We start from the raw sequence: 27,949 nt of genomic DNA on the forward strand, positions 1-27,949 counted from the left end.
GGGAGAGCGATGACTGTCCATTTAGTTTATGACTGTCCATGTACTATTGTTTATGTGGATATTCACAAAATTTAACTATAAGCACATGACTTCAGGCGTTTGGGGGTTCATTGTCACACCTTGAATATTCCAATATGTGAAAATTCACACAAACTGCATATCTTCTAGAAAAATGGTCCAATAAAGTTGCTATTAGAAGCTGTATTTTGGTGCTATGAATCAGTTTAAGCATTTTACTGTTATCTTTTTAATGTGTTAAAAGTGAAAAGAGCACAGCATGGTTGGTGGCAGACACTGTTTAAAATCTGATATACAATTAAATTATACTTACAAATAGTAGTGCACAAAAGAAATAATCACGGCAACAAGGTAAAAGAAGCCAAAGAATGCTACTGCTGTACCTATGGCCACATAGTAGTCTGTCACTAAAATAAAAATCCTCACATAAAGCAAGCACATGAATAATTATGAGGCAATTTCACACAAAATTTGAACAAACTTACTTGCAATGCTTAAAATAGTTCCTTTCAAAGGGTTTTAAAAAAGCAGGAATTGTTCAAAAAAGGAATTATCAATTGAATATCAGAATGAGATATAAATAAATAAATACAATTTTGTGAGTATGTAATAACAATAACAAGTACAATGCATGCAGCATACACGAAATTTGTATTAACCCCCAAATGTAATATGTTCAGGTAACATTTAAAATTTAACCAAAGTAAAGTGTACAATAAATAGCAATGATGAACAGACAAATCAAACAACTCTCATCACCTTTATCTTTAAGATAAATACTTTCCCTTATTACAGTTTTTAAACCATCCAAGGAGTGGAATGTGGGAGGTGTTGTGTGAGAGAGAGAGAGAAAGTGAGAGAGAGAAAGCGTGTGTGAGTGTATGTGTGTGTGTGTGTGTGTCACTCACCTGTCAAACTGTGTTCCACTGTGACAGTTACACTCTTCCACCTCCCCTCCTTGCCAGGTGGAGCCACCTTCTCTGTACCCAGACACTCATAGTCCCTTGGCTTCACTACCAGGACTATGTACACAGCTTTACCAAATACAGATTTCTATAAGAATGTAAGAAAAGTATGAAGATATTAACATACATCATTTCAAACATTAAAAATTATTTCATATCAATTTGCCTTTTAACTTAAAAGGTTAAATTCATTTAACATTTTAAAATATACATAATATACTGTTATTAATGTATGATTACTTTCTTATTTTACAAAACAGTGTTTCTGTGCATAATTACTTTTGTGGTAACCGTAAGGAGAACACTTTACATGTTAGGCATTTGTTTTCTTTACTTTAGGCGAAATGTCCCATTAAAAGAGATGAATAGGTCTCTGGTGGCAAAAAGGTCACAAATGTTACCAGGCCCGTAGCCAGCAATTTCAGAGGGGGGGGGTCATTTTCTGAAAAAGTGGACCTTTTACCATAAAATCCTCATGTACATAGATCAAATTTTACCCAGAGTGGACCTTTTCCCAGCAAAAAGGGTGGTTCTTTCGAACCCCCCGAACACCCCCTGGCTACGGGCCTGGTAAAAAAAATTCTCAAAGGTTTCAAAAAAGCTGGATCTGTCAAGATTCAATCAAAAATAATTGTTCATTTTTACCATGCTTATCATTTTTAAGCAGCATTTCTAACATGATTGTGACACCAATCAGTGTGACAACATTGTGACATATTTCTGACACCACTGTGACATAACTCTGACATCACTATGACATCATACCTGCACAGATATAGCTGCTTTTTTGGTCATAGTCTGGTATTCTCCTGTGAACTCCACATTTCTATCTAGGTCAAATACAGGACACTACAAATAAATAAAAACCAATTTAATTTGTATTAAGTTAATCAATGTAGTACATTAACCCATCTAAGAAGGTTGCTGATTACAATTAACTCATCAAAGAGAACACATCTAGTCCTGCCAATGGCAATGGAACGTGTTAATCATTACATGCCTTTCAACTGGCTGCTTTCCATAAAGACAAAAAAAAAAAACAGCTCAACACATTAGACTTCAAATTATTGCAAATGTCTCAAACAAATGTTTATTGGAAAAATTTGGCATTACCTGAAATTTATGTGAACGTTGTTTTTCTCGTCGATCGTCAAAATAGTTACACGATCAACGAAAAAAGTGACAGCATTGGTTTTAATACACCGTAGATGAAAAATGTTTGACAATTGAATTGATGAAAAAAGTGAATGTTGAGTTAATGACAGGGTCGTTTAAACTTGAAACTGAATCGATGGGAAGGCAGTGAATCGACGAAACATAACTGAATCGACGACATGAATTTTTGCCCTTTTGGCCGCCCATACAAGCTGATGTACGTCCTGTGAACAGAATAGTTTAAATGTAATCTACACCAGTGATCCCGTACTTACATGGAGTTCCTGTATAGAGAGCACCATACACAGGTCGTCCTCTGAGGAAGCACGTACCAGGACTTTGTCCACATTCTCTGGAAACACGTACTGGAAGTATATTGGTGTTGAGGGGGACACCTCTAGCTGGTACACCTTCCCAGTGCTGGAAGAAAGTTTCCAACAGAAGTGGTTTGGTGACTTTTACAGAGTAGGCAATATATCTATTATGCTTTATTAAAAAAATTACTAAATAAAGAGCTCTAGGTACATTTCTCAAATCATTTACAAGTTGTAGTAAAACATTCTGGGTAAAGAATAAATGTTATTGCAAATTGTACAAAATAATAATAATAATAATAATAATAATAATAATAATTATTATTATTATTATTATTATTTTATTTTTTTGTGTGGTTAATTAAAAAATATTTTCTCTACATAATTGTTTTATAAAAATAATCTACTGATTAAAAACCTTCTATATCCACCTTCTGAACTCTGTTACATGACAGCCATCAGATGCCAGACCACTTACATAAAAAAGAAGTCTGCCACTCTGGAAGCATTGAGTTTATAGTATATAGCTTGCTCAGAGAAAGAAGACACTGAGACTTCGATATCTTCCTTAGTCACAGTGGCATTGTCTGGGATGACCTTGCCCTGGTTCTCGTTACACAATGTTCGGCTGACAGTATAGTAATTATAGCTGGAAAGATAAATGGATTTATAAACAGCATCTTTGGCCATGCACACACAGGTGTGCACTGAAATCAGGTCATAAGTTTAAAATTCATCTGACACTGCTATATTTCATGGATTCATCTGGGATGAAGAAAGCCAAGGTACATGTATGTACTCATTCCTTGGTACACTTATTATTTTAAGTGCACTTTTGTGAAAAAAACAAAATAATGTCAATATACTAAATGTGCATGTGTTCAAAGTTGAGGGGGGGACTGCCAGGAGAGGATGCGGCTGTAGTTTTATGAATACTTACGTATGTTCCAAGATGAGGGGGAGCTGCCAGGAAAGTATACTGCTTTGCTGTTTCTCCACAAACAGTACTGGGGTCTTGCTGCTAGCAGTTGCATTCGCTTCTACGTGGATACGGACAGCATTGGTCTATAAATAATAATAGTAATAATAATGATAATACTAAAAATAATAAAAACTAGACGATGTTAACAGGAATTCAGCCATACATGTTCCCATAATTCCTTCCAATGTATTTAGAGTAGCTAATTACCCTGAGGGACCCCATAGGACATCGTTGAAATTCCTATGTAGAAAATTTGAAGCATCCAACCCCCATGGACAGCCCAACCCAGAGTCACTCTGAAGGGCAGAAATCACTAAATCAGCCTATCAGTCAATGTAGTTCAGTGAGAGAAAATTAGTGCTTTTTTCCATTTTTTTCCTGGCATTTCTTGTGTGTTGCTAGGGTTAATTTTGGTATCAACTAGCAGGCTAGGGTGTATACTACTGCCAGTTTTTTTTTCAGGACCAGGCTCAGGTGCGGTGCAGTCGTGAGACCTCTGGCGGAGGGGGCTACTGACTGTGAGTGGTGCAGTGGTTTGTTTACAAACAGAGGGGTGCACATGTTCAAGTGATGCTGGTAAGCAAGCATAACTGATGACAGTACATTTTTTTGCCATTGGGAGTTATGTCAGTGTGTCTGCTGTCCATGGGGATGGGAAATGTTTCACAGAGTAATTTTGTTCATGCAGTATTGCAGGCATTTCTTAGTATGGTCGTCAATGGGAAATTATTTGGTGGTTTCTGCCCTAAAAATACCTAGGTGCCCTTGCACAGCCCTGATGATAAGTCTATGTATTATCAAAGTTTCAACTTCCTCGCTCAAATAGTCTGAGAGGATAAAGCACAAATTTCTAATGTATGGACAAATGGGAAGATACACAGATACATGGACGAGTGGGTTAACATGATCCCCAATTTGTGTCACAAAAGCTGGTAGTATGAGGATAATAATAATAATGACAACCTGAAATTATACTGCAATAACCAAAATTGTAAAGAAACTGGTATTGCCTTACTACAAAAGAATATACTTCATATAAATAAGTGCACACCAGAGACATGCACACAGTTACACCAGCAGACAGTCTACACCATATGTAGTTTGAAAATGCAGTTATGGGACAGAAGCCTGATGGAATACACACTAGAGATTATCAAAATTAAATAAGAGAAAAAACTGTTACATGATGCCCCACAAAACCCAACAACAAAGTTAATTTATATACTCAGTCGTGGCAAAACTGTCTATTTATCTATTCAAATGGATATCAAATCAATCTTTCTTTGAAATTAAACTATCAAATTCTAGCACAGCATGTACATGCATGTAGAAAGTGGTTTTCTTTGTCTGTGAGAAGAAATGAAAAAAGAAGACCCTGAGTGATCTAGAAAAAGCAAGCCAAAAAAATAAATAATTATTTAATAAAATATGAGAGTTGGCCTGTCACGTGTTAAAGCATTCATGAGCAAGAGAATTAAGTAACGGCGCGCACCAACATTGGCTATAGCTATGTGTAACTTGTCACCAGCTGGGATCATATTACATGGCTATTCTCACACCCTATACATATTATTCACAGAAACCAGGGTTATGTAGCTGTCTCTATACAAATAACCATCACAGCAAACCTAAAGCTATTCATTCCACTGTAACATTCATCCAGATATCGATTGAACTTACAGGAAGGAGATTATACCAGAGAAGGTTGGCGATGACATCCCAATCATCTCAGTTATCTGAAACATTCATTTTTGAACAGCTCATAATGTACCCAACCTTCCCCTGGGTTTTAAGATATTCACACTGCTCCATATAGCAGGAATGTCTATAGTGTATTATGAATGAACTTATCAATTTCACAGTGTATTCAGTACACAATTTCCAGTGAAGTGATCATAATAGTTTTGTTTGTGTGAAGTTATCAGTATAGTGTGGTTTTAGCAAAGATATTTTAGAATGACTGGGTGCAATATAATCTTCATTTTTCACAACACACTGGTTTTGGCAAGAAAAGTGACTGACCACAATCAATATGACGAGAGGCTGTCACTTCACCCTTCATTGTTCCCCAGTGCTAGTGTGCTACAGCTACTGTACACAGAGACAAGGTGTCCTGAAACCGGTCAGAATTTTTCAAGAATTTCTTGAATGCTTCCACTACTAACAACTGCCATGTACATGTAGTCTTTGGTTAGGCACACTGCCTGACAGTCATTCATGAGGCTGTTCTTGAAAGTAGCTATAATACTACTGAGATACTACTGATCTTGTCAACCTGGATATGCTGGCGATCAGCTGGTAAATGCCTTTGGCAACAACGGCTAATTGACTTGTTGACAAGTGAACAAGAAAATACATGAATTAGATAGGAAAATCATGCAGGCGACAAAGTTTTGAATTTATTGGAGTTCATATGTTACGGACTTAAAGCAATGCATACCACAGGGTTCTTTGATATCCCCTAATGCAGTGATATCAGCGAATTCTATTAAAAATTAGGGGTTTTGGCTGGGAAACATGTCGTACATGTATGTCAAGACAGCTGATATCCAAGCAGAAAAATTATAGATAGTACTAATAATAATTAGATAACCCTCAAAAATGTGCCAATGATTATGCTAGTCAAGAGCTTATTAATTATCAGGTTAAATTTATATTTCTATGCCACTTAAAGCCTTCCCTGCTTGGAAAGTTATACACATTTGTCCTACTTGTATGTTGTCACACTAAATAATTTTTAAATTTCTGTCATCATCAAGCAACCAGAGATCATACTGCTCAAGGATTCATACTTTAAAGACATTTGTACAGCTATCAGAGAAAAAAAGTCCAGTAATCGCCTCTGATCTGCTGCACGTACCACTACATGTGGGTTGTTAACCATCATACCTTGCAATTACGTATAGTGCTGTTTGGCTAAAATCATCAATATAGTACAGCAGCAGTGTGACTTAATTCAGCTGCTATATGGTTGCTGAATTTATAAAAGCTATCAGAATTTCTTGCGGCACTCAATCCACATTAACTTAGTTCAAGATGTATCCTGAATCACCTAACACTATGAACCTGATTCAACATTATTCATATTATTAATATTATTATTATTTTAAAGAATAAGCCTCCTATTCCCTAAAAATCCAATAACTTTTACATGTTATTATCCACTGTAAAAACCTTAAAAGTTTTTTCTTTGATCAATTCTTATGCTGGCATATACATGAATATCTGCTCCAAAAAGATTTCCATACTGGTATAAGACTATAACTATTTCAGCACGTGTTATTCCATATCATACAAATGTACCACGCAATGAACCAATATTTAATCAATTTAATCAATATAAAGCACATGCAGAAAAATCTTCTCCACCTCTCACACACCTCCCCATGCGTTGTCCCTGCAGGGGCACAGTAATTAAATCTTGGCTCCATTCCAACGAACTCATGTCAGAGGCGGAGAGACCATTACAGGATTAAGCGGTCTTCCTTTCATGTAGGGTCCACCATATTTGAGCCTTGGGCCAGTTGATACTCAGATCTTCTATTCTGAATGGCCCCTACATGTATATTTTTTCACACAGCTAATACATAACTAGGCCGAGTTTGTTTTTTAAAACAGGACCCATGATTACAGAAGACACTTCTACTCTATACAATATCACATTATCACCAACCACATCTAATATTATATTGCCTATCAGACAGGTTGGACTATATTCTGTAGACAACTTCTGGGCTCTTGCACTATTAAATATTATCTCTCAATTCATTACTGCAGTCATCTATAGAGTGGATTCATTTACTTGATTCATCTACACTAAGCCAAGCATCAATTATTCAACCATGTACATTATTCTTTCCTTTGTCTTAAATGAACAAAGGGAGTTAATTACTGTATACCAGTAACAGAGTAGCCTGGTGTTCTGACTTGACAGTTTGTTTTAGTGGATTTTTAATTTTCTAAAAGCATTTTATTAATATCTAAATGCATATTACCTTTGTCTACAGAATTCTTATTGTAATAATATTTATTCATTTATTTTTTGTTGTACACAGCTCCAGTAACATGTCAAGCACAGTTTGTTAAGAAATTTATTATCATTATTGGATATAGTTTTGTCTCAGTTGATAAGCCAGGTAGAACTGTTAATAGTGACGAAGAAAAGCACAAATTATCTGATACAAATGAATAAATAGACCTGTGACTAATTATGTCACTGTGAATGTACATTAAGCCACATGCCAGTTTTGCCATGCTTTCAATAACTAACAACTTCTCATTATTGCTTTGATATCTGCCATATTGAATTACACTTTTTTACATAAATGAACAGTAGACTGTGTATTAGATACACACAACCAATATTCTTAACATGTAACATCAAGATCTGAATAAATTATTATTGTGGTTGTTGTTGTCATTATATATTATATATCATTATTATTATTATTATTATATTCATAATATTAAGTACTATTATTGGGTGTTTGCAAAAAGGGATAATAACCATTCGTAAGATATCCATATTTCACAATAAATACACTGTAAACAACTCACAGAAACATAATAAATTATATTTTACCACCAAAACGGTAGTTAACGCAATCATTCTAGAATTTGTGCTTGCCATCACATCATGTGACCTCCACATAGATGGCTGCACTCTGTAATAATCTCTTAAAGATGCATACAAAGTCAATTTTTTGCCACAAAACCAACCAAATGCCAGCATACCGTTTCAAGTAGTATAACTAAGAGAATTACCAAAAGGCATTGTTTAATATTACCCAAAAATGATGTTTGAATGGATTTTTCTGCTAGCATTCTATACTGTAAGTCAGTAGGGCAGAAAAATAGGTCACGAAAGTAGGTTAAATTTCCGACCAAAAATTTAAAGAAAATTAAAGGAGCAGTCTAAAGCTCTTTTATGGCTGATTGAGTGATCTATTCAGTTTATGCCTTGGCATGTCGAATTTATTTGAGTCGTATAAGAAATTAGTAGAAGTGGTTTACATGTGTTACTGGGAATCCACGCTCCACCGATGTTCGGTTCGTATGTACCTTTAAGATTATTACAAAAAAAAAAACTAACTTTTTAGAAAAAAAAACAGGGACCAACTTTGAATATGGGAATGGATTGATTAAACATTGGTAAGTATGGGAAAATTGTCCTTTACCCCAGGAAAATCTATTTTTTGGTCAAAATGAACAGTTGTTATCCCTTTAACATTATTCTGTTAGGTTATTAAGCAGTAGGTTTTGCCAACAATAGTATTAAAAATAATGTCTTGCTGAATTACATAAACTGTTCAAAATACATTGACCTATTATGCACAAAATGACTAGAAAGCTTATAATGTAAAAACATTCTTGGGTTCAATAATTATAATAATAACAACAACAATTATTATTATTATTATTATTATTATTATTATTATTATATAGCAGTAATACCAGCAGCAGATGGCAGGTCCAGTTTTATACTGATACTCCATAACTTCCAATTCCCAAGTCACCAATCCATCTTCAATAGACGTAAGTACTAGGACTGCAGTCCAATCTCCCTGGGGTATAAAATATAGCTGAGGGTTCCTAAACTGCAGTCTCAAGTTCTTTGATGTGGTATATGTAAAGTATCATTGTGATTATCTGCTCTGATCTTTTTTTCTGAAGTATTCCACTACTGGGAAAATCTGCACCGTTTAGATGCTTCTTTCAAGATATGAAATGTTCATATAAGCACTGCTTGACTGCTAATTTTTTAAAGATGCTTTGCCTTAAGTAATATACAGAAAGAGTACCAACCCTTAATCTGCTTACTTACCCATTTGGTACATTCCATGTGGCACAGATTGTTTACAGTGCATTTCTCCCATAGAAAATAGTCGAGAAAAAAAAAACCTGGATGAAAGTTGTCCACATTGTTTGTGCTTTTTTGTATGATTTTTGCAAACACTTTTATTTGTACTCTTGCATGTTGTAAATTCAGTGTTGTCAATCACAAATCAACGGCTATAGATCAAAAATGGCAATTGTTGTTTGTGAGGCCTGATATACAGTATAATATATTAGAAAATGCAAATGAAAACTTGAGAAAAAATCTACTGCTGTAACTGACTTTCCCAACTGCCCAAAAAAAATTTTTTTTGAATAAGCCTATAGTTAACACCTATCAAATGAGATCATGTGAGACCAACAATATATTTTTTTTTCAAAACTTGCATGTGCATCTGTCTATAATATACAAAATAATGCCCGACTAGTAAGTGCTGTGAAGCAACAAATAAAAGCTGATAGAAATTACCCACAGACATTTTTGTGGTTGATTTTTTCCTAAATTTTGAAAAACTAGTATTTTGCAGAACAGTGAATTTTCGTCCTATGTGCATTTTGTAAGTTAGTATTATACTGCTTTCCAAGACATCCAGGCACACAGAAAATTGGTAAAAAGTGAGCCCACTTCAGTTCACACTGATGCTTGCACATTTTCTTGTCTTGTATAAGGTCACGCAGTGCCTACAGGCTTGTTTTATGCTATTTCAGATGATTTCCCTTCACAATCAGCATTGTCATAATGACCTTTCGCATGATCCCATCTCAAAACCACCACATCTTACACAATGTCACAACCAACACATTTAGCACAATGTTACAACCATCCCATCTAACACAATATCACAACCATCACATTTAACATAATATCACAACCAGCCTATCGAACACAATATCACAACCACCACATCTAACACAATGTCACACGTCCTCCCATCAAATATAATGTCACAACCATATCAGCTAACACGTCACAACCTCTTCATGTAACACAATGTGCCCCTTACTTCATCCATCACAACACAATACAACAAACAGAGTCTCAGTTAAATAATATATACCTAACAGTCTCAGTTACCCACTATACACCTAACTATACTCAGTATGGAACTTTGACCAATTCACTGATCAACTGAACAGTGTAATATCAGTAAAGGCCATTTACACATTAGCCAGTGATCTGACATCATTAGCCAGTAAAAGTTTGTGGGGAGGAGTAGATCTTTCAGAATGTGTAAATTCAGTTGTTTGACTTGGACAGTAGATTTTTTCATAAAAAATAACCTTTTTCCTCAATTTTTCTAACATATGTTTGAGTGTGTCGCACTTGCCACCTACCAACAAATTCAACATCAGATTCTCCCAAACTACTAAAACATGTAAAAAATGACACCAATGTGTATTCTTCATTGCTACATGTTTGGTAAGTGCCTACCATATTTAGGTGAACTTAGGTCGGCTGAAAAGGCTCTTAGTTAAGTGACTGCTTAATTGAACAGGCATGAAAATAATCTTTCACCATACTGTAAACTGAAGATAAGGTTACTTTTATGTTTGGTTTAGTTATTCAATAGTTATTTACATTTTGATGGTGTCAAACAAAGTCACACAATGAAAATGCCCAATATGTGAAAATTAAAATTAAAAAAAAAATAATAATAATAAAATAAATAACTTCAAGAAATATAATCTAACAGATGCTATTTTTTTTTTTTTTTTTAATTTTTGACTTGTATTAAAATGCCATAAATAACTCAAGATATGTCTGAGGATTTTAAGTCACACTGTTTTCCATAAATTGTGTTGATGGCACACAGTACACTGTGATGACAAAAACAATGTCCACAATGACACCCCCACCACTGACAGACACAGGTGATGGTTATAATGTAAAGACAGACTGTGTCTGTATATAAAAAGCCAGCTAGAATAAAATAAAATAATCTCATGCCCAAAAACAGTCACCCCCTGTCCCTTACCTCATTCAGAAACACATTGAAGGCATAGGTGTGAGATTTTCCCTTGAACACTGTCCCCACATAATTGGTATCCAGCTGGGCGTTCTGGGTGTTCTGGGCGCTGACATACCACACCAGGAGGACAGCACACAGGACCCACACTGAGTATACGCAAGCCATTATATAGGGCTGATCTCCAAGTTTACATCATTCCTGAAATAACATTTTGTAAATACTCAAGTGACTGAATATCTACTCACTGAACTGTCAGACAACATCATTTTGATGTATGTCACACCTACTAGTACTGAAGCTGCTAGGGGGTAATTAACTATCTTTTAGCAGCTTCAGTAGGCGTGTCAGACATCTAAGCACCGTAAGCTGAAAGTAATTTAGGGAGAATCCCCTTGGCAATACATCGATATACGTAGGTATAGGAACCCAGTCAAAGAAAATATAATTATTCATTTCAGCATAACAGTCTTAACTAGGTATGTGTAATTCACTGGATGACTGATAACCTGAAAACATATCTACATATATCTACGTACAGTAGTTTTATTTTAGTAAGTTAGATCTAGATTACACATGACTACAGTTCTAGATTAATGTTATCAACCTAAACACTTCCATTGCCTAAAAACATCACTAAATGTCAACGGCAATATAGCAGTTTTATCAATAACTTAATCACATCAAGCCACCTTTATACTTTATGTAATGAAAACACACTTACTGACACTTTTAACATACAACTACAGTGTATCTACCTATATAAATAAATACATTATGTTCATTATTTAACATTTTTCATTAAATTTTGAACCTTTCAGTTCTGTAAGGTATAAACTGAACAAAATAAGTCCTCTCTCAGTCTAATTTTCAATGAGGTTTGTCAAGGGCCATAAAGCCTTCAGATTCAAACTAAAATAAAGCTTGAAACATGCAGTTGTATCTACCCCAGACTTTAATCCCCTGCATGAAGTATGGAGCAGAATATGGATTCATTATAAGGCAAAAGAAAATCACCTTTGAAATGTGGATAAAAAAAATTTATTTAGTAACTTCTCTGCTTTCTGCCCTGCAGTTGGTTTAGTGCATGTCCAAATGTTACCGTGCATCATCAGCACACAAAGATCCATACTTGATATACATGTGAAATGACAAACCTGCAGTTTACCAATATTACATAAAACCAATAAGCAAACAACAACAAACACAAGACTAGTACACGTACAGTAACTTGTACAAGTAGCGGCCGGCTAGGGTCAGGCTACCTGTATATAATGTAGTCTGAAATGTAAGATACCTGCTGACTTGCATGTCTAATATTCCTAGAGATATCAGTGAAAAATTTGCCTTCAGAATGACGGGCGGCACAGAGCTCACCGCTGACTGAATATCTCAGTGAAGCTTGCTTGGCTGACAGCCGGCATTTCTTTTTTGTTCCAGTGATCCATAATGTTGACCACACAAGTCACGAGACCACAAATCATCATTTTATTGTCAGATGCAGAATTTATCAAGTGATAATTTATATGGCGTTTTACGTACCTTTGTACGCCTCCTTTCTAATCCATACCACCCTCCAGCGTATGCCACGTCCACTCAGATAAATTAATCAGAGACGGGGGATTATTTTCTATAGGTGTACAGCTGTACTAGCAGTCGAACTTCCATAACCAGGAAGTATTCAAATACGCATGCGTGTCGAGTTAGGACAAGCAGCTACAGAAGGCCAAGGTGTCGCGAGTCAAGCGTCAGGTGTCGTCATGAGCCAGAGTGCTAAACACCTTGTCTACGTACGTGCACCTTCTAGATCTGTTCATCAATAATCTATATCAGTAGGCTTGGTTTTACAATACTTTGACCTACTCTCAATCTCAGTTGATTCAGCTGAAGCATTTCATCTAATATTGATAACGTTTAGGCCTATTATAGAAAACAATAACTAATACGTGCATGTAGGGCCTACTCAGTACAATGTATCCATGTCTGAAGAAAAATCCGGTAATCTTTTCACAAAGTAAAACAGAAATTCAATTAAAAGTCGAAGTGACACTTTGGAGTACAAATAGAGGGGTCCCTTCCCCACCCACCACCCCTTAATTCCCGTCCCCGTCTCCTTTATCCCCGGTTCTCACTCAAAATAAGAATAAAATTAGGGCTTACGTAATGTTATGTCTAAGCTCAAAATATCCAAAATACTGAAAATAAAGAACCCTGCCGATGACAATTCAAGCTTGTCACCTTTAGTTCGATGTCACTGGTATATATGCACATATGTATGTAGGCCCTACATGAAAAAAAAAAAAAAAAAAGAAAGAAAGAAACGACTGCAGACTATCTGAAAACCGTCGTCCTGTTCACATGTCGGGGCCGTAGGCCGGCCGGCAGTGCCGCCACCCCAGCGTCCAAATGTCAGCATCGCAGCCACCACATGTCAGCGACAGCAGACACAAGTAAGCAGAATCCATCTACATATTAAAGCACAAGGATAAAAAATGGGAGTTTCCCACAGTTCTCCGAGTCCATCAGATTGCCCCTACTTTGATATTGATATACGATTGTCCAGATGAATAGGGTTACTTACATCTAGGATGTCTCTCCACCATCCACCATACATATAGTCTTCTATCTGTTAGAAAATTGTACAAAATAACTATTAACAATTTTGTGATATCTAAATTATCAATCAGTGGTTAATAATAATAATAATAATAATAACAATAGCAATTCAATTCTTTAGAATGCGCTACACACGCGTCTCAAAAGACTAAAACTACAGAGATAAATTAAAAATTAACATATAAATAATTAAACTCAAAGATACTAGTTAACAAAAATGTTCTTTAAATAAAAAGGTTTTTAAACATTCTTTTTAAAACAATGATCATTAAAAGTGACATTTGATATAAATGAAATTGGACCAGGAAAGGAGGGTCCCATTGGGGGTGGGGACTTGATCCTAGTTCACGGGAAATAAAAATCATCATTCTACAAATAACAGGAAATATAAATATAAATATAGTCATATCTCATCAATGATGCGCGAAGAAAATCCTGATAATCACGAACTGTACCTAATACATTCGTCTCACGAAGGGTGGAGAATAAAAAGCGGCATTCATGAGTCAAGGGAATAAGGTGCTTCACGAATCACGCTAAAAAATGAACATTTCACGCATCACGGGAAATAAAATTTGCATTTTTTTTGTTACGGGTATCGAAAATAACCAATGAAACCGTTAAAATTGGTGCAGCAGTCTCAAAACTCCTGCTTCCATTTGCTTTAAGAGTCTTTTTTATCATTTTGCTTAAGTTGAAGTTGACCACTGGCTATTTTATTGATAAAGTTAAGTGGACAGTCGTCCTTTGAAAATTTAAAAGTCAAGAAAGATATCCTATAGACTGTTCTTTGAGACACCGGTGAAGACCGGGAAGAACTGGTGCGATGTGTTGCTTGGACATAAAAACATTAGGCTGTTATGTTGGTGGTAGGCCCTACTTCTGAGTTTTTCGGGGGAAGACCAGCTGCTGAATTCCGAAAAGACTTAACTTTTCCCATTTGAAAGTTAGGTATTCCAAACAGGAGGGGATGTAAAATGGACAGTTTCCCATTAAAAAATTTAAAAGTCAAGAGTCTATTTTATCAAGGAGTTATAACAGACTATATAACTCCTTGATTTTATAGACTATTCTTTGAGACACTGTATGCTAGCCAATGAAGATTGCGGAGAACTGGTGTAGGCTACATGTGATGACTGTTATGTGATGGGACTTCTGTAGTACAAAAAGTAGAAAAGCGTGTGGTATGATTTTTTTCAGTAGGCCTATTTTAGTGGGGCCCTGATTTCTGAGGGTACCCACGACCCACCTCGTGCATGTAACGATTTTACGACAATCGATTTCGAACCAATCAAGGTGACAGCCGAGCGTGGCCTGGGTAGGTTCTCGAATACAAAGCGACCTCTAGAGGCAAGACCTCACTTGTCACGATTCCAGCATCAAGGTGACACAGCCAAGTGACACAGAACCAACAGATACAGGTAATCAATGAATAGAAAACACCGATCTACAGTTGTAACGTAACAAATACTGATTACAGCTGTCAACGCAAGTTGTGGAATTTTGGAACGACCAGAGCACAAACGGTAGGCCTATATGATATGCATTCAGTACAAAATGTACAGTTTAAGTGCGTGTAGACGGAGCTCTATATATGTAGTACGCGTACTAGTAGCAGCAATGTTTATAATTAATAGTGCGTGTGAACCAACGTGTTACTGTTATTAGTGGAGTTCTAGTTTATACCTACGCATGTATAGTTAAAGTACTCTCTTACCACAGATTGTGATAGTAATCTGTTACAAAATCATATATTGTATCGCCAATGTTTTAATTATGTATCCTATTTTAGCAATCAGAGGCCCCTGATATCAGAGGGTATAGCAAAAGTATCAGCAACGTCACTTTGCTATAAAGCGTAAGCAGTGGCGGATTTAGAGGGGGGGGGGGGCAGGGTACGAAAGGGCACTGTTTGTTCCCCAAAGCACCAAATTTTTTTTCGAAAGCCACTCTCATAGGGCGATGGTCAGCTTCGCATCCAAGGCCTGTTGTTCTGGCCCCCCTTCCTGGATCCGCCCCTGTAAAAAGTATGGTGAATAAATATAACAACAGGCTAGTATAAACAGTTCATTTAGGAAACTGTTTACTTAGTGTATTGCCTTCAAACAATATTCTGATTTAAACACTCCACCCATGCAGGCACATCCCATGGGGGGGGGGGGGGGGGGGTTGCAACTTTATGACGTACCATAGTCCCCATTCAGAATAGGGGACTAACTAGTCCAAGGGCCAAATATGGCAGACCCACTTGGATACTTCCCCATGGGATATCTATTCAGTGTCTGTTAGCTTTAATTGTAGTTGGTTGCCATATTTGACCCGCGGACTAGTAAGTCCCCTATAATTCTGAATGGGGCCATAGATCAATCCATCTGTACATGCCAAGCCTGAGATTCCTATCATCTAAAAGCAGATTTCTGACAGAAATTAACTAAAATCACATATCCTTATATAAAATATATTCTAAGATTATCAACTGAAGGTAAAGTACATGTATAAAGCTCCAGTGTTCAGAAAATTAAAAGTTTTCATTTTTACTTTTCAGAAAAGCTGATAGTAGCTGGTCAACACAGTAGAACCTAATTATGGGACTCATATTTCGACAGGTAAGAAGGAGGATGTGAAATTTTTGTAGGTATTTCATGTATAATTTTATACTGTACTAGTATATACACACATTTCAACCACTCTCTCACAACATTATCTTTTTGGCATTCTAACTGTGCTCATTGTTTTTCGGTGTTTTATTCTCAGCTGGTTTTTTAAAATAATTGCATCATAAAATACATCAAAATTTACGTGCGGAAATATTTGATCCCAATAAGAAATCTTTAGATCTGCCTTTGTTCATTGTATTTGCTTGTTATATTCATGATCATGGAATTGAATGAAGGTGTTCTTTTTGCAGCAGTGTTTAATGAATTGTTGTTTTGCATGAACATCCATCCCAGCAAAATTAGTCTTGTCATGTGATTCTAAACAGTTTTAATCTTTTTAAGGGAAAATTAAACATTGCAGTTTACTGAATCACTGCCGGACATATGAATTTTCTTCTCTTCCAATTAACCTTAACACTGTTGCTTTAATATATGATAATCCTGTTCAAATGTTGGTTTTAAGCTTAAGATTATACATAACAAATGTAAACAGTAACATCATTCATTAAAATTCATTATTTTAAGCCAAGGCGGTAATATTTAGGTAGAAAGCTAAAGGTACACAGTTAATTCGAATCCATATTCCTCCCGACCCCCTCACTTGTTTTAAGTTTAAAATACTAGATGAAATTCGTTATATAAGCTGTTATAGCAAGGAGTTATAACAGATCTGTTATAACTCCTTGGTTATAGGTAGAGTTATAAACATTTATAAATATGAACAATATAATCAGCTTTCTGTGATAAACAACTGTCATGTTTTGTCTTGTTGAAATTGGCATTCACTCAAATAAATTTTAAATAGTAGGTGCTTGACAACTGAACTCTGGGCCATATATGTGTGTGTATGCTCTCTCCAGCCACTCTGTGATTTGGTCACAACTGAGGGAGTACATGCATGGGTAGTGAGGGGTTTACTTACTTTACAAGTCACAAGGAGAATTGTCTTTAAAACCCATTTAGGTGTGCAGCATATAAAATGACAGCCGACAGTAAGGAGTCTGCATCCCGCAGCTCATGGATTTCTGTTCACGAGACTTGTCTTGGCAGTAAATTGAATATATCCAGTTTCTTTCCATAGGTTTAATTCAAGCTCTGTTTTATTCAACCATAGTGAAATATAATATAGCAGTATCAGTGTACTTTCTTTAGGTTTTGACCAGACACATTTTATCATTCAAACACTGTGAAATGAGATATGTGTGCCTTCATTCAAAAGGTGCTAGTGTGACTGTCTGTATGCACTGCTGAAGTCAGGGCTTCATGTGCACTATTCTTGTTGCCACAGTTAATGGGAAGTACTGTACCATTTATATTTATACTCACAGTAACTGATACTCATGAAAGAAAAGTAAAATGCTGCTGAAATTTAAAAATGGGCACAATCAGATTATTCTGTATATTTTTGATGTAGATTTTTTCAATAATTTTGTATTGATCTGTGGACTCTGGTGTGTCATCCAAATGGTAAATGTTTTAGCTGAAATCTGCTGATGTTACTTTTTGGCCTAGGACACATGTACAGGTTAAATTTCTTAGGATCAAAATTTAAAATTGGTACATCTAGGCATATGCATAATTCTATTTTTGCTAACATTTATTTCACTTAATTTAGGTTTTTTTTATGTACAAACACAAAAGTGCCATTCACTTTTTAGTCACTGCAACTTTTGGTTCTTAAAGCAAATGAAAGAGTTGGATGAAGGGGGAGAAAATATCACTATTAAATAAATAAATATTCAAGCAGTATCTCCAACACGTTGTGTAAAATAAGCTAGATTAAATGTTATATAGTTTCATCGTACTATATATCTCATGAAATTCTGATTTATTTGTAAGACTTCTCCTCTCCATTCACAGCTCTTTGAGAGTGTTTCCTCCACCTACACATACATCCTAGCAGATGCAGAGACCAAGGAGGCAGTCATCATAGACCCTGTGATGGAGACAGCAGAAAGAGATGCACAGCTAGTAGAGGAGCTGGGACTTACACTGAAATATGCAGGTACATACAGCAAATTTGTGACTGTGAATTTATACAAGTGTGTAGTAGGGTTTAATCCTTATATATATATATATAGAGAGAGAGAGCCTTCACGTAGCTTGCATATATCAGTACATGTGTGTGTGTGTGGGTGTGCATGTGTGTGTGTGTGTGTGAATGACTGGGTTTGTACGTGGCCGTAACTGATGGTTTGCATACAAAACATTTTCTTTTCTGTGCTCCAGTGAACACCCACGTCCACGCAGACCACGTGACAGGCACAGGAGAACTGAAGAAGAGGATTGCTGGCTGCAAGAGTATCATCTCCAAGGCAGCTGGGGCCAAGGCAGACATGTTTTTGAACAACGGGGACAAAGTGGAATTTGGGAAATACCACTTGGAAGCCAGGAGCACACCTGGTCATACTAATGGTGACTATGGAAAATTTTAAGGAATACTTTTTGATATTACTAATATATATATACTATGGTAATAAAAGTGTTTTGATGAGGAACTACATGTAGCTTTCCCTATATGATACATAATGGGACATTTTTATTTCATTCAAAATTTCTTGTAGATCTTGTTAACAGGGCAATATTTCGTAAATATTCTGAATTCAGATAATTCCAGGAAACAAAATGTAGAAAAATGCAAGAACAAATGATTTTTTAAAAACATTATTTTGTTAACCATGTACATGTGTAAAGGTGGAATTCAGACCTTATCATGCATCAGAAGAAAAGAAAGTAGAAAAAATTTAACAGTGTTTTCTAGGAATGATATTTACTCAATTTTGTTTACCTTTAGGTTGCATGACCTATGTACTGAATGATAAGTCGCGTGCCTTCACTGGAGATGCTCTGCTTATCCGTGGCTGTGGAAGGACAGACTTTCAGCAAGGTTCCCACTGGGTCACTCCAGTCCACTTCTTTTAGCAGCTTAACTCAAGTTGAAATTTTGGACATTTGATTATCATTTTCTTTGGCAAAAGAATTTTTGAGAAATTCATATGTTTTTTTACCTCAGGCATTTTTCCCTCATGCTAAAACATAACTTTCATATAAAATTTGTACAGTTTTCTAATGTTAAATATTAGAATAATGAAAACAGTGATAAAAACATTGAAATGCTAAATGTCAAAAAATGAGGGTGTCATTTACACCCTGTATTTTTATGCATTTCAAGAAAATACAAAATCTTATAGCAGATTTTTTTCCAGTACATTAAAAAATGCATGCTTTTACAGGATGATGGCAATTTTACACACACACACACACACACACACACACACACACACTATATCTTCTATATCTGTATGTTGTAGGTAGCCCTCTGACCTTGTATGAATCTGTACACACACAGATCTTGTCATTGCCCCAGGACTGTCTGCTGTACCCTGCACATGACTACAAAGGTAAACTTAGAAATGTCACCAACAGGTTGTAAATTATAGCGACAAAGCATCAAATACTGTGTGTGTGTGCATGCGTGTGTGCATGCAATGCATGTGTGTATGAATGTTTAAGTGAACATAGTTTTTGATGTTTTGACAAAATCTTTAGAGTGCTCTTTATAGAGCTAATTAAGCCTTGCTATAATTAAGTGGATAAATGAAATGGACATAGCTTTGTTGCATTGTATAGATGAAGTAATAATTTTGTTACACATATTTACATATGTATAAAAATACATTGAAGAGTATTAAGATCTTACTTTTTTCATATATTCATTCAGCAGTTTAGGGCAAGTAATCAAAATGTTCATGTCTTCAGTATAATTTGAAATGATAGGCTCTCTATGTAAATTGTTTATGACAGCATTTCATTTGAAAATAATATACCATTAAGAGACTATCACACTGCATTATGAGATTTTATTCAAATGTTTAACTCTCTCTCTCTCTCTCTCCCTCTTTTTTCTCTCTCATACAACTGATAATGAACCCTCTCCCCACCAGGCCGGACAGTCACCTCTGTTGGGGAAGAACTGAAGTTCAATCCCAGGCTGACCAAGTCCAAGGAAGAGTTTGCCAACATTATGAACAACCTGAACCTTAACTATCCCAAGCAGATAGGTAAGCTGCCATGCCCTGCTATAGGCAATCTTAAAACCAGCACTGCCTGGAGCATGTAATACTGGGCCAAAGTTGAGTGATAAAAGAGTGGTCATTGTGGTCAGTAACAAGTTTGGCCAAAGTATGCTACCTAATATGTAGGGTTAGGTGTAATTTTTAAAAATTTTTGTTTTAAGAATTCTTTCTTGTGGTGTAAAGTTCATGGATGTGACCCTCAGACTATCTGCAATCCTGAATAGCATGCTAAATGTGCACATGTATTTTGAGAATATGTTTATAAATTTCAAATCTATTATAAATAGATATTTGTATTTATAAATTTCAAATTGTATCATTATTGATATTTCTGTTAATTTTTCAAATGTTATCATTTTTGATATTTGTCTTAAAATTTTTCATATCTTATCATTATTGATATTTATGTTTATAAATTTCAAATCTTATTCTTATTGATATTTGTGTTTATAAATTTCAAATCTTATTCTTATTGATATTTGGATCATTTGCTTTGGTGTGTTTTCAGACCGTGCTGTACCAGCCAACATGAACTGTGGAGTGTTTGAGACGCCATCCGTGTCCCAGTAGACTGCAGTAAAGTAGTCATTTACACAGCTGAAACTAACTTTCACCACTATATACTCCATATATATAGCTGTGATCATACTCAAAGACTACTAATTTTGTAACCACCGATTAAAACTGTGACTGTTAGATGTCATTGTGCAGTTTGTTTCCACATATTAGGCACCATGAGCATGTGATATGTACATGATTGCAGAAATAGCACATATATTTTCACCACATATTTTGTACATAAACAAATGAACAACCATCAACAGCTGCTGTAACTCCTTTGCTACAGAACATACAGTGTGTTAATGTCTAAGTGTGCTTGAGATTTATTTGATCAAAGTTGTGTGTGCACAATGAATTGGCCAAAAAGAATGAGGATGAGGATACTGTAACTTACCACTTTCAGTGTTGGTCATTTTGTAGTCCTTGTGGAGGACTTAAGTGAACATACTTTGACTGAAGCAGCTGGATTAGGTTTGAATGGCTAGTGGCAGGCTTACAGTATGTGACCCATATGGCAGAAATGTAGGGTATCAGTTTTGTGTAGCAATAAAAATTGACGACTTGCATACGCTGCATGCACACACTAACACATGTGCACACCACTTTTGTCCACATCTTATGCAAGTTTAAGGTTATAGTATTTTTATAAAGCAAAAATCAAAAGGACAAACTTATTTACCTGTTGAAATTACAGTCGGCAGGTTCAGGTTTTGTTTGAATGTACATAGCATGGTCATGGTGAGTTGATCTTTTGCACTTATTCTATTAAAACCATCCATTTTGACTCATATCAATTTTATCCATATGTTGTATTCAGTATAGCAGTTTAAAACAATTTTATTTTTTACTATCACCATATGTTGAATGTTACCAATCATTTACTAAGCTATTGTTACTTTCTACTTGTGTTAGTGCTCAAAGGCCTTCTGTGATTACCACTACATTTTGATTGCATAATGTTCCCAGATGTATTTTATACTCTTTTGTATTCTTCAGTCTTCAGTTGATTAGGTTGTTGTTTAATGTGTCAACAGAACAGACTGTAAATCAACAGTTTCAATGTAACACTTGTTCTACATGACAGATGTGATGATTTGGAAGGCATTTATTATTTAAATACTTTTCTGTTTCAAGATTCATTGTTAAATATTTTGATTAATATTTTCATTTTAACTACTAGTATTATGCTATATGAAATAATTATTATGAAAAATAAAGGTTTATAAGTGTTTTCTATCATTTGGTCATTTATTGTTGACAAAAACTTACATGTACGCAGTACATAATGCAGAAATATTTTTGTCGGATGGCGGTAGGTTTACCCAGACGACAAAATAACGTTACGTGTGAAAAGACGGCGTGAACACAAAAGATATTTATATAAATAAAAGCATATCACCCGTTTTAGCAAATTTACGAGTGTCCCTTGTATGATCATCAAGCGGGAAAAGAATGAAAGGGACCAATAGACTTGTGAAGATTCTTTTGTCTATAGCTACTTATATTTGTCTGGTCTTACCAGCCTATATTTCATCTGCTTGCAGTCAGACTTCATCAGGGAATGAGGTTGTGATAGGTGTGACAACCTATCACCCCCTCTGGTGTGCTATTTGGTCAGATCCCCCCTTGCCTGCCCCTCCCTTAGGAGTGGTAGGTAGAGATTGGGTAGCTCAGTCCCATCATTCCGGTTCAGCTTGGCCCCATGTAAGCGGATGTTAATCGCTTCAAGAACTTTCCGGTGTAGGTCCCGTGGCTCTCTTCCCAAGATTTTTATGTCTTCTAGGGTTGTTTATGTTATACAATGCCCTGTTTGTTCCTGGTGTTGTCACAACTATCACAACCTCATTCCCTGATGAAGTCTGACTGCACGCAGATGAAATATTGGCTGGTAATACCAGACAAATATAAGTGGCTGTAGACAAAAAGAATCTTCACAAATCTATTACAATAACATAACTAATAAAACTTTTCTACACGAAAGGAACCAAGCATTAAGTACCATGGACTTGCTTGTTTTTTTTTCCAGCATCATACTACATGAAATTTCTTTTTTTCTAAAAATTTGATATATTTCTTAACACCAAACGTGAGCAGACGACAGTACTCCTTCCTCATGATAAACCCGCTGGTCCATTTTGACGGTGGCATTTCCAATGTTTCTCCAAAGGTTGCGTTACTTTGACAAAATTCCGCCACCTTACTATTCACTGCCTTAAAATTACGGACTTCATTGAAGAAATCAGTATTTTGGTTTTCGAGCACTTTTTCAATCCTCAACTTAAAGTAGTCGTAGAGAATATAGTCGGCATAGCTCAGCTCTCTGTATCTTTTAACTACCGTTGGATCATCGACTTCTTTAACAGCCGAGTTATAATCCTCTGAAAAAGAAGAGCCAGTTTTTTGCTGAGTGTAGAAAAATTCATGTGTTCCCCAGCACAGCATTCTCTTCAGCAGTATCAGGCATTCCTCAAAATATTCCAAAACTATTACAAAATCAAATTCTCGGTCTATGTGGTATACATATTGCCTGGCCTCCTCTACTGCGTGGGGAGTGCTTTGGGTGGTGTTGGCCGGAACCTTAAACCCAAGGTAACGTATCATTCGGTTCCAAAATCTGGCTGCCTCAGGGGATGTATATAATGATGAGTTAGAAAAAAACATTTCCAGCTGGTTTTTCCCTTCGAGTCCAAAGTATGCTCCCTTATGACGATAATTAAAAAAAGATTTAAAGGCACTCAGTGGTTCTCTAATAATTGTCACATAAAAGGCATCATTTGGTACGAGGTGCTCATGATCTTTGACAACCTTATATCTTACGTGGCTTGCGAATATGTCATGCTTATCACGTTGATGATCGCTGTCGTTCAGACTTCTCAGCAAGGAAACCAAGTTAAACTTACTGCCAAGAGGGAGCGCCGTTTTTAAGCTGTGCCGGAATCCATATCTTAGAATAATACTGGAAAGGGTAGAACTACCGCACTTGGGAACTTTGATGAACAGGACGTGTTCCTTTGGGGTACATGGCATGGACGTGACGGAGGCGTTCCAGACGTCCAGGAGACTTCGTGAACGGTATCTTGGGTTAGCAGCATGTTGTCTTTTATGCGAGGCTGCTCTATCGTCGTCTTTTTGGATCCTGCAATTTTTAAATCAAATTTAGATCACACATCATTTTTATATGGACACTTCATCTTAAGGCTTTAGTACTCTCAACCGATGTGTTGAGAGAAAGGGGGTCCACGATTCATTTCCCGGCCTAAGAGCGCCTGCTGTCTCTACGCTAGGCTCACAATACCCTCTACCAGACCGACAGATTGATTTTCCACAGATATTCACAAATAGGGGAGACCGGGGCAAACCCCGGGGTAAGTTGGCTCCCCGTCAATTTATGAAAAAGTAACTACGAGGTAAAAAAAATTGGCCACATACTCTCGTGAAGTGACCGTAGCCTACAATGCTAAGAAGTTAAAAAGTTTTAATTAAGCGGTGAGTCCAAATAAACGATTTTTGCACCTAAAAGTAATCTTGTTTAAGGGCGCATTCCCATAGATTTTAGATCGATCTATCCCCGTGGGGAGTCTTACTAGATTACTGTCAGATAATCCGGCTTAAATGTCCGTCCCGCCAAGAAGTTTTAAAGAAGTTATAACTTCTTGGTCCCGCCTACTACAAGCTGTGAGGGGGTAATTAGCTTTCGTGCCCGCTCGGCTGACAGTTATTTATCGTGAACCCCCCCCCCCCCCCCCCCCAGGGAGTAAGGTCGATCTAGTTGGATCGATCTCATCTCTGGGAATGGGGTCTAAGAGGTTTAAAAATCTATTTTTATAGGCTTTTGATCGAATATAATATATGTATAGGGCATCAAACAGAAGCTCATTGTTACAGGTTTCACTGAGATGTATCGTCGTTGCTCATTCTAGCACTATAAATGGCCGCCAGCCTTTAAAATAAATAATGTGCACCCGGGGCTAGTTGGCCCCCTTGGCTCGGGGCAAGTTGGACCCTCATATTACCCACAATCCTTTGCGCGCAACAGAGCAAGAGACCATTGTTTAAACAAACTCAATGGTTTGTTAAATAATTACCAGTTTAAAACTGAATTTGTTAGTTTCTTTTAAAACGAAAATTTATTATTCATTTTCATTCATTAAAAACCTGCTTTATACCATTATTAACTTATTCTTAATTAAAAGAAAACAAGTTTTATTAATAGATACATGTATGTTGGTTCTTGCAACACATACAGCGTGTCTTACGGAACCCTCAATAAATCTGCCTCATTTGAACTATATGTTCATCAAAGACTCTCAAAAATCAATTTAATAAATTAGAAATGTGTAAAAATGTATTTCAAGGCGATTACATGAGATACTTACTTTATTTTCCTGACGTCAATTGCGTTTTTTTTTTTTTTTTTTTTTCATTTTTTGTCAAATTATGAGCCATCTGGCATTATATTAAAAAAATAATGACGAACGTTGCATACGTAGCTTAGTTCATGGGGCTGGCTTTGAAACCGGTTTTGTTACTCTAACTCATTCCAAAAGTGTCTGACTGGGCCAACTAGCCCCGGTCTCCCCTATGTCTCTATTCCCATAGATTGTAGATCGATCTATCCCCGCGGGGAGTCTCACTAGATTACTTTCAGATAATCCGACTTAAATGTCCGTCCCGCCTACTACAACCTGTAAGGGGTTAATTAACTTTCGTGTCCGCCCGGCTGATAGCTATTTAGCGTGAATCCCCAGGGAGTTAGGTCGATCTAAAGTAGGTCGATCTAATCTATGGAAATGGGGTGTATGTCTCTAGATAAATAGACAGTTATTTTGGTCTGATGTCAGCTTCACTTCACTTCAGCCCAAAATGTCCACAATAATAACTGCGGTTCTGGTAGAGGGTAGGCTCACAGCATTAGTATGGAAGGTGAAGCAGGAAGGAAAGGTCTAGTTGTGGCTGCATTGTCAATTCTGAATGATAATTCAGAGAGATCCACATAAAACAATTTTAAAGTATGCTCCCAATGACATTTTTACCGGAAGAACTGTAAGCATTGGTTCACAAATAAAAACAAAGGCTATTTATTTTGTGACCCTCTAGCAGTTTGTTCTCAACCAGATATCCTTACGGTTACAAAACTGATTGAAGGACTTCCCGGTTTCTGTAACTGCTAGAACGGCCTCCGTAGAAATCTAGAGAACAGGCGAATTGTTGGGTAACGTCCCCCTCTCCCCATACTGCCCCGCACCGACATGTCCCTGCACCGACACTCCACCACACCAATAGGCCTACTCCCCTTTACCGGTACAACCCCCCTGCCCCCGACAGTACACAAAATTTTATCCAAGTCAAAAAATACATTTTTCGTAAAACAGACCTCAGAGAGGAAAGATAGATTCAAGATCAAACAGATTCATAGAGAGACCAGCAGTACATTTTAAAAGGCATGATCTTTTATATTTGGAAAATATTAAGAAAATGAGGCTTTAAACTAAGTTTTTACCTATAACATTATGGTTAAATGAACCAAGCTAGGATCCAATATATTGGATCTATGAACCAAGGAGTTGTATCCCATTCAACTCCTGTACTGACCAGAAGCTGGAAATTTCTAACTGTGTTAGCTTATGGTCAACCTGGTCGGAGGCCTTCATCAGACTGATGTCAGTAAAAAACGTCACTCACTATCCACTAGGTGATATAGCGGCTAGATCCCTTTTATAAATCTCAGTTCGACCATGCCCCCTGCCCGCCACCCCAATTTCTGGGTGCTTGGTGACAGCTGACGTTGATTGCCTCTCGTATCTTCGGTGGGATGTCGGATGACTCGGATTCAAGAATTTTAGTTTAATTCCAGTCAATGCTGTGACCAGTGTGTATAACATGCTCAGATGGCATAGCTGCTTTTGCCTAGTAGTACAGTCACAGATTTCTTGTGTTCATTTCATCTATTATAGATTGTGTACAAGAACCTTATTATACAATCAAATGACCACGCTATGAAAATTTTGCCCAGTCTTTACCTGTTTACAAAAATCATGATATGTTACTCACCCCTCATTGTCTGGCAGGATCAGCCATACTAAGACGTTCCATACAATAACAGTGTACAGAAGTAACAGAGAGAACGCGGTCCAAAATGTTACTCTTTTATAACGCTCGGTCAAGACGGTCTTCAGTTGCATTTTGCCGTGTGTTGTTGTCCCATCTAAACGTAATGACAGTGAGCTGATGGTTTGCCTCTTAGGTGAAATAGACTCTAACATATTGCAGGTTTTATTAATTTTTGATAGCACTATCAGTTTGTGACAATTCATCTCCGCGTATTCTGTTTACTAAATGAATTGTATAACTTTAACAAATATGCATTCGCCAATGACAAAATAAATATTAAGATAGCAAACAGTTTCCAGCTGGAATTATAACAAGTCGTGATTGTCTCTCACATACTGGTACATTACGTGTCACACACGAAGCAGGTCATATAAGGTCCCCTACTTTGTTCTTAAATGCCTTATAAGCTCTCCAACCCTTTATTAAAATAATCTCTCTCTCCCTCTCTCTTTCTCTCTCTCTCTCTCTCTCAGTTGTGTGGAAAAATGGAGGCGGTGCGAGAATACTCAGCACAACAAGCTTTTCCATTACTTTCAGTTGTATGTCAGTGCCTGCGTCTAGGAAAAGATCATGTTTGCCCTCTGTTTTACTAATACATTTTGCCAAAAAAATTCTTTTGACTTGATGATCCAATATAATACTTAGTATGTGCCACAGAAATTTATATAATATATAGGCCTATGTTTTTCACA

The 27,949-nt window shown here is 36.5% G+C and overlaps 3 protein-coding genes across 7 annotated transcripts in view; 1 reads left to right on the forward strand and 2 right to left on the reverse strand.

The window, feature by feature from the left end:
* The window catches only part of LOC106154023 (SID1 transmembrane family member 1-like), a 34,985-nt gene extending 22,023 nt beyond the window's left edge, over positions 1-12,962 (reverse strand). For all 4 annotated transcript variants that reach the window (XM_087016873.1, XM_087016872.1, XM_087016874.1 and 1 more), the window contains exons 1-8: positions 12,779-12,962; positions 11,246-11,437; positions 3,393-3,517; positions 2,931-3,101; positions 2,414-2,558; positions 1,749-1,832; positions 927-1,071; positions 332-425 (exon numbers count right to left, since the gene is read on the reverse strand). In XM_087016873.1, the coding sequence (XP_086872999.1) occupies positions 332-425; positions 927-1,071; positions 1,749-1,832; positions 2,414-2,558; positions 2,931-3,101; positions 3,393-3,517; positions 11,246-11,404 (923 nt within the window). In that variant the 5' untranslated portion in view covers positions 11,405-11,437; positions 12,779-12,962. The remainder of the gene's footprint in view (positions 1-331; positions 426-926; positions 1,072-1,748; positions 1,833-2,413; positions 2,559-2,930; positions 3,102-3,392; positions 3,518-11,245; positions 11,438-12,778) is intronic.
* Positions 12,963-15,123: 2,161 nt separating this feature from the next.
* On the forward strand, positions 15,124-22,377 carry LOC106154017 (persulfide dioxygenase ETHE1, mitochondrial). Of its 2 annotated transcripts, none has more exons than XM_013528227.2 (8): positions 15,124-15,273; positions 16,398-16,458; positions 18,370-18,514; positions 18,739-18,924; positions 19,304-19,396; positions 19,821-19,910; positions 20,454-20,570; positions 21,094-22,377. In XM_013528227.2, exons 2-8 carry the CDS (start codon positions 16,438-16,440, stop codon positions 21,153-21,155), a joined length of 714 nt encoding a protein of 237 aa, XP_013383681.2. In that variant the 5' UTR covers positions 15,124-15,273; positions 16,398-16,437; the 3' UTR covers positions 21,156-22,377. The 2 variants fall into 2 exon arrangements, with proteins under 2 accessions (XP_013383681.2, XP_013383680.2); XM_013528226.2 differs by having other exon boundaries at positions 15,187-15,378.
* LOC106154018 (galactosylceramide sulfotransferase) lies at positions 22,236-27,922 on the reverse strand. The gene is made up of 2 exons (XM_013528228.2): positions 27,198-27,922; positions 22,236-24,282 (listed from the first exon to the last, which is right to left on the reverse strand). The coding sequence occupies exons 1-2, from the start codon at positions 27,458-27,460 to the stop codon at positions 23,175-23,177; spliced, it is 1,371 nt and encodes a 456-aa protein (XP_013383682.2). The 5' UTR covers positions 27,461-27,922; the 3' UTR covers positions 22,236-23,174.
* Between the last annotated feature and the right edge of the window lie 27 nt (positions 27,923-27,949).

The sequence above is a fragment of the Lingula anatina genome, chromosome 7 (genome assembly GCF_051362555.1).
Source record: "Lingula anatina isolate TDL-2025a chromosome 7, LinAna3.0, whole genome shotgun sequence".
NCBI classification, from domain to species: Eukaryota; Metazoa; Brachiopoda; class Lingulata; order Lingulida; family Lingulidae; genus Lingula; species Lingula anatina.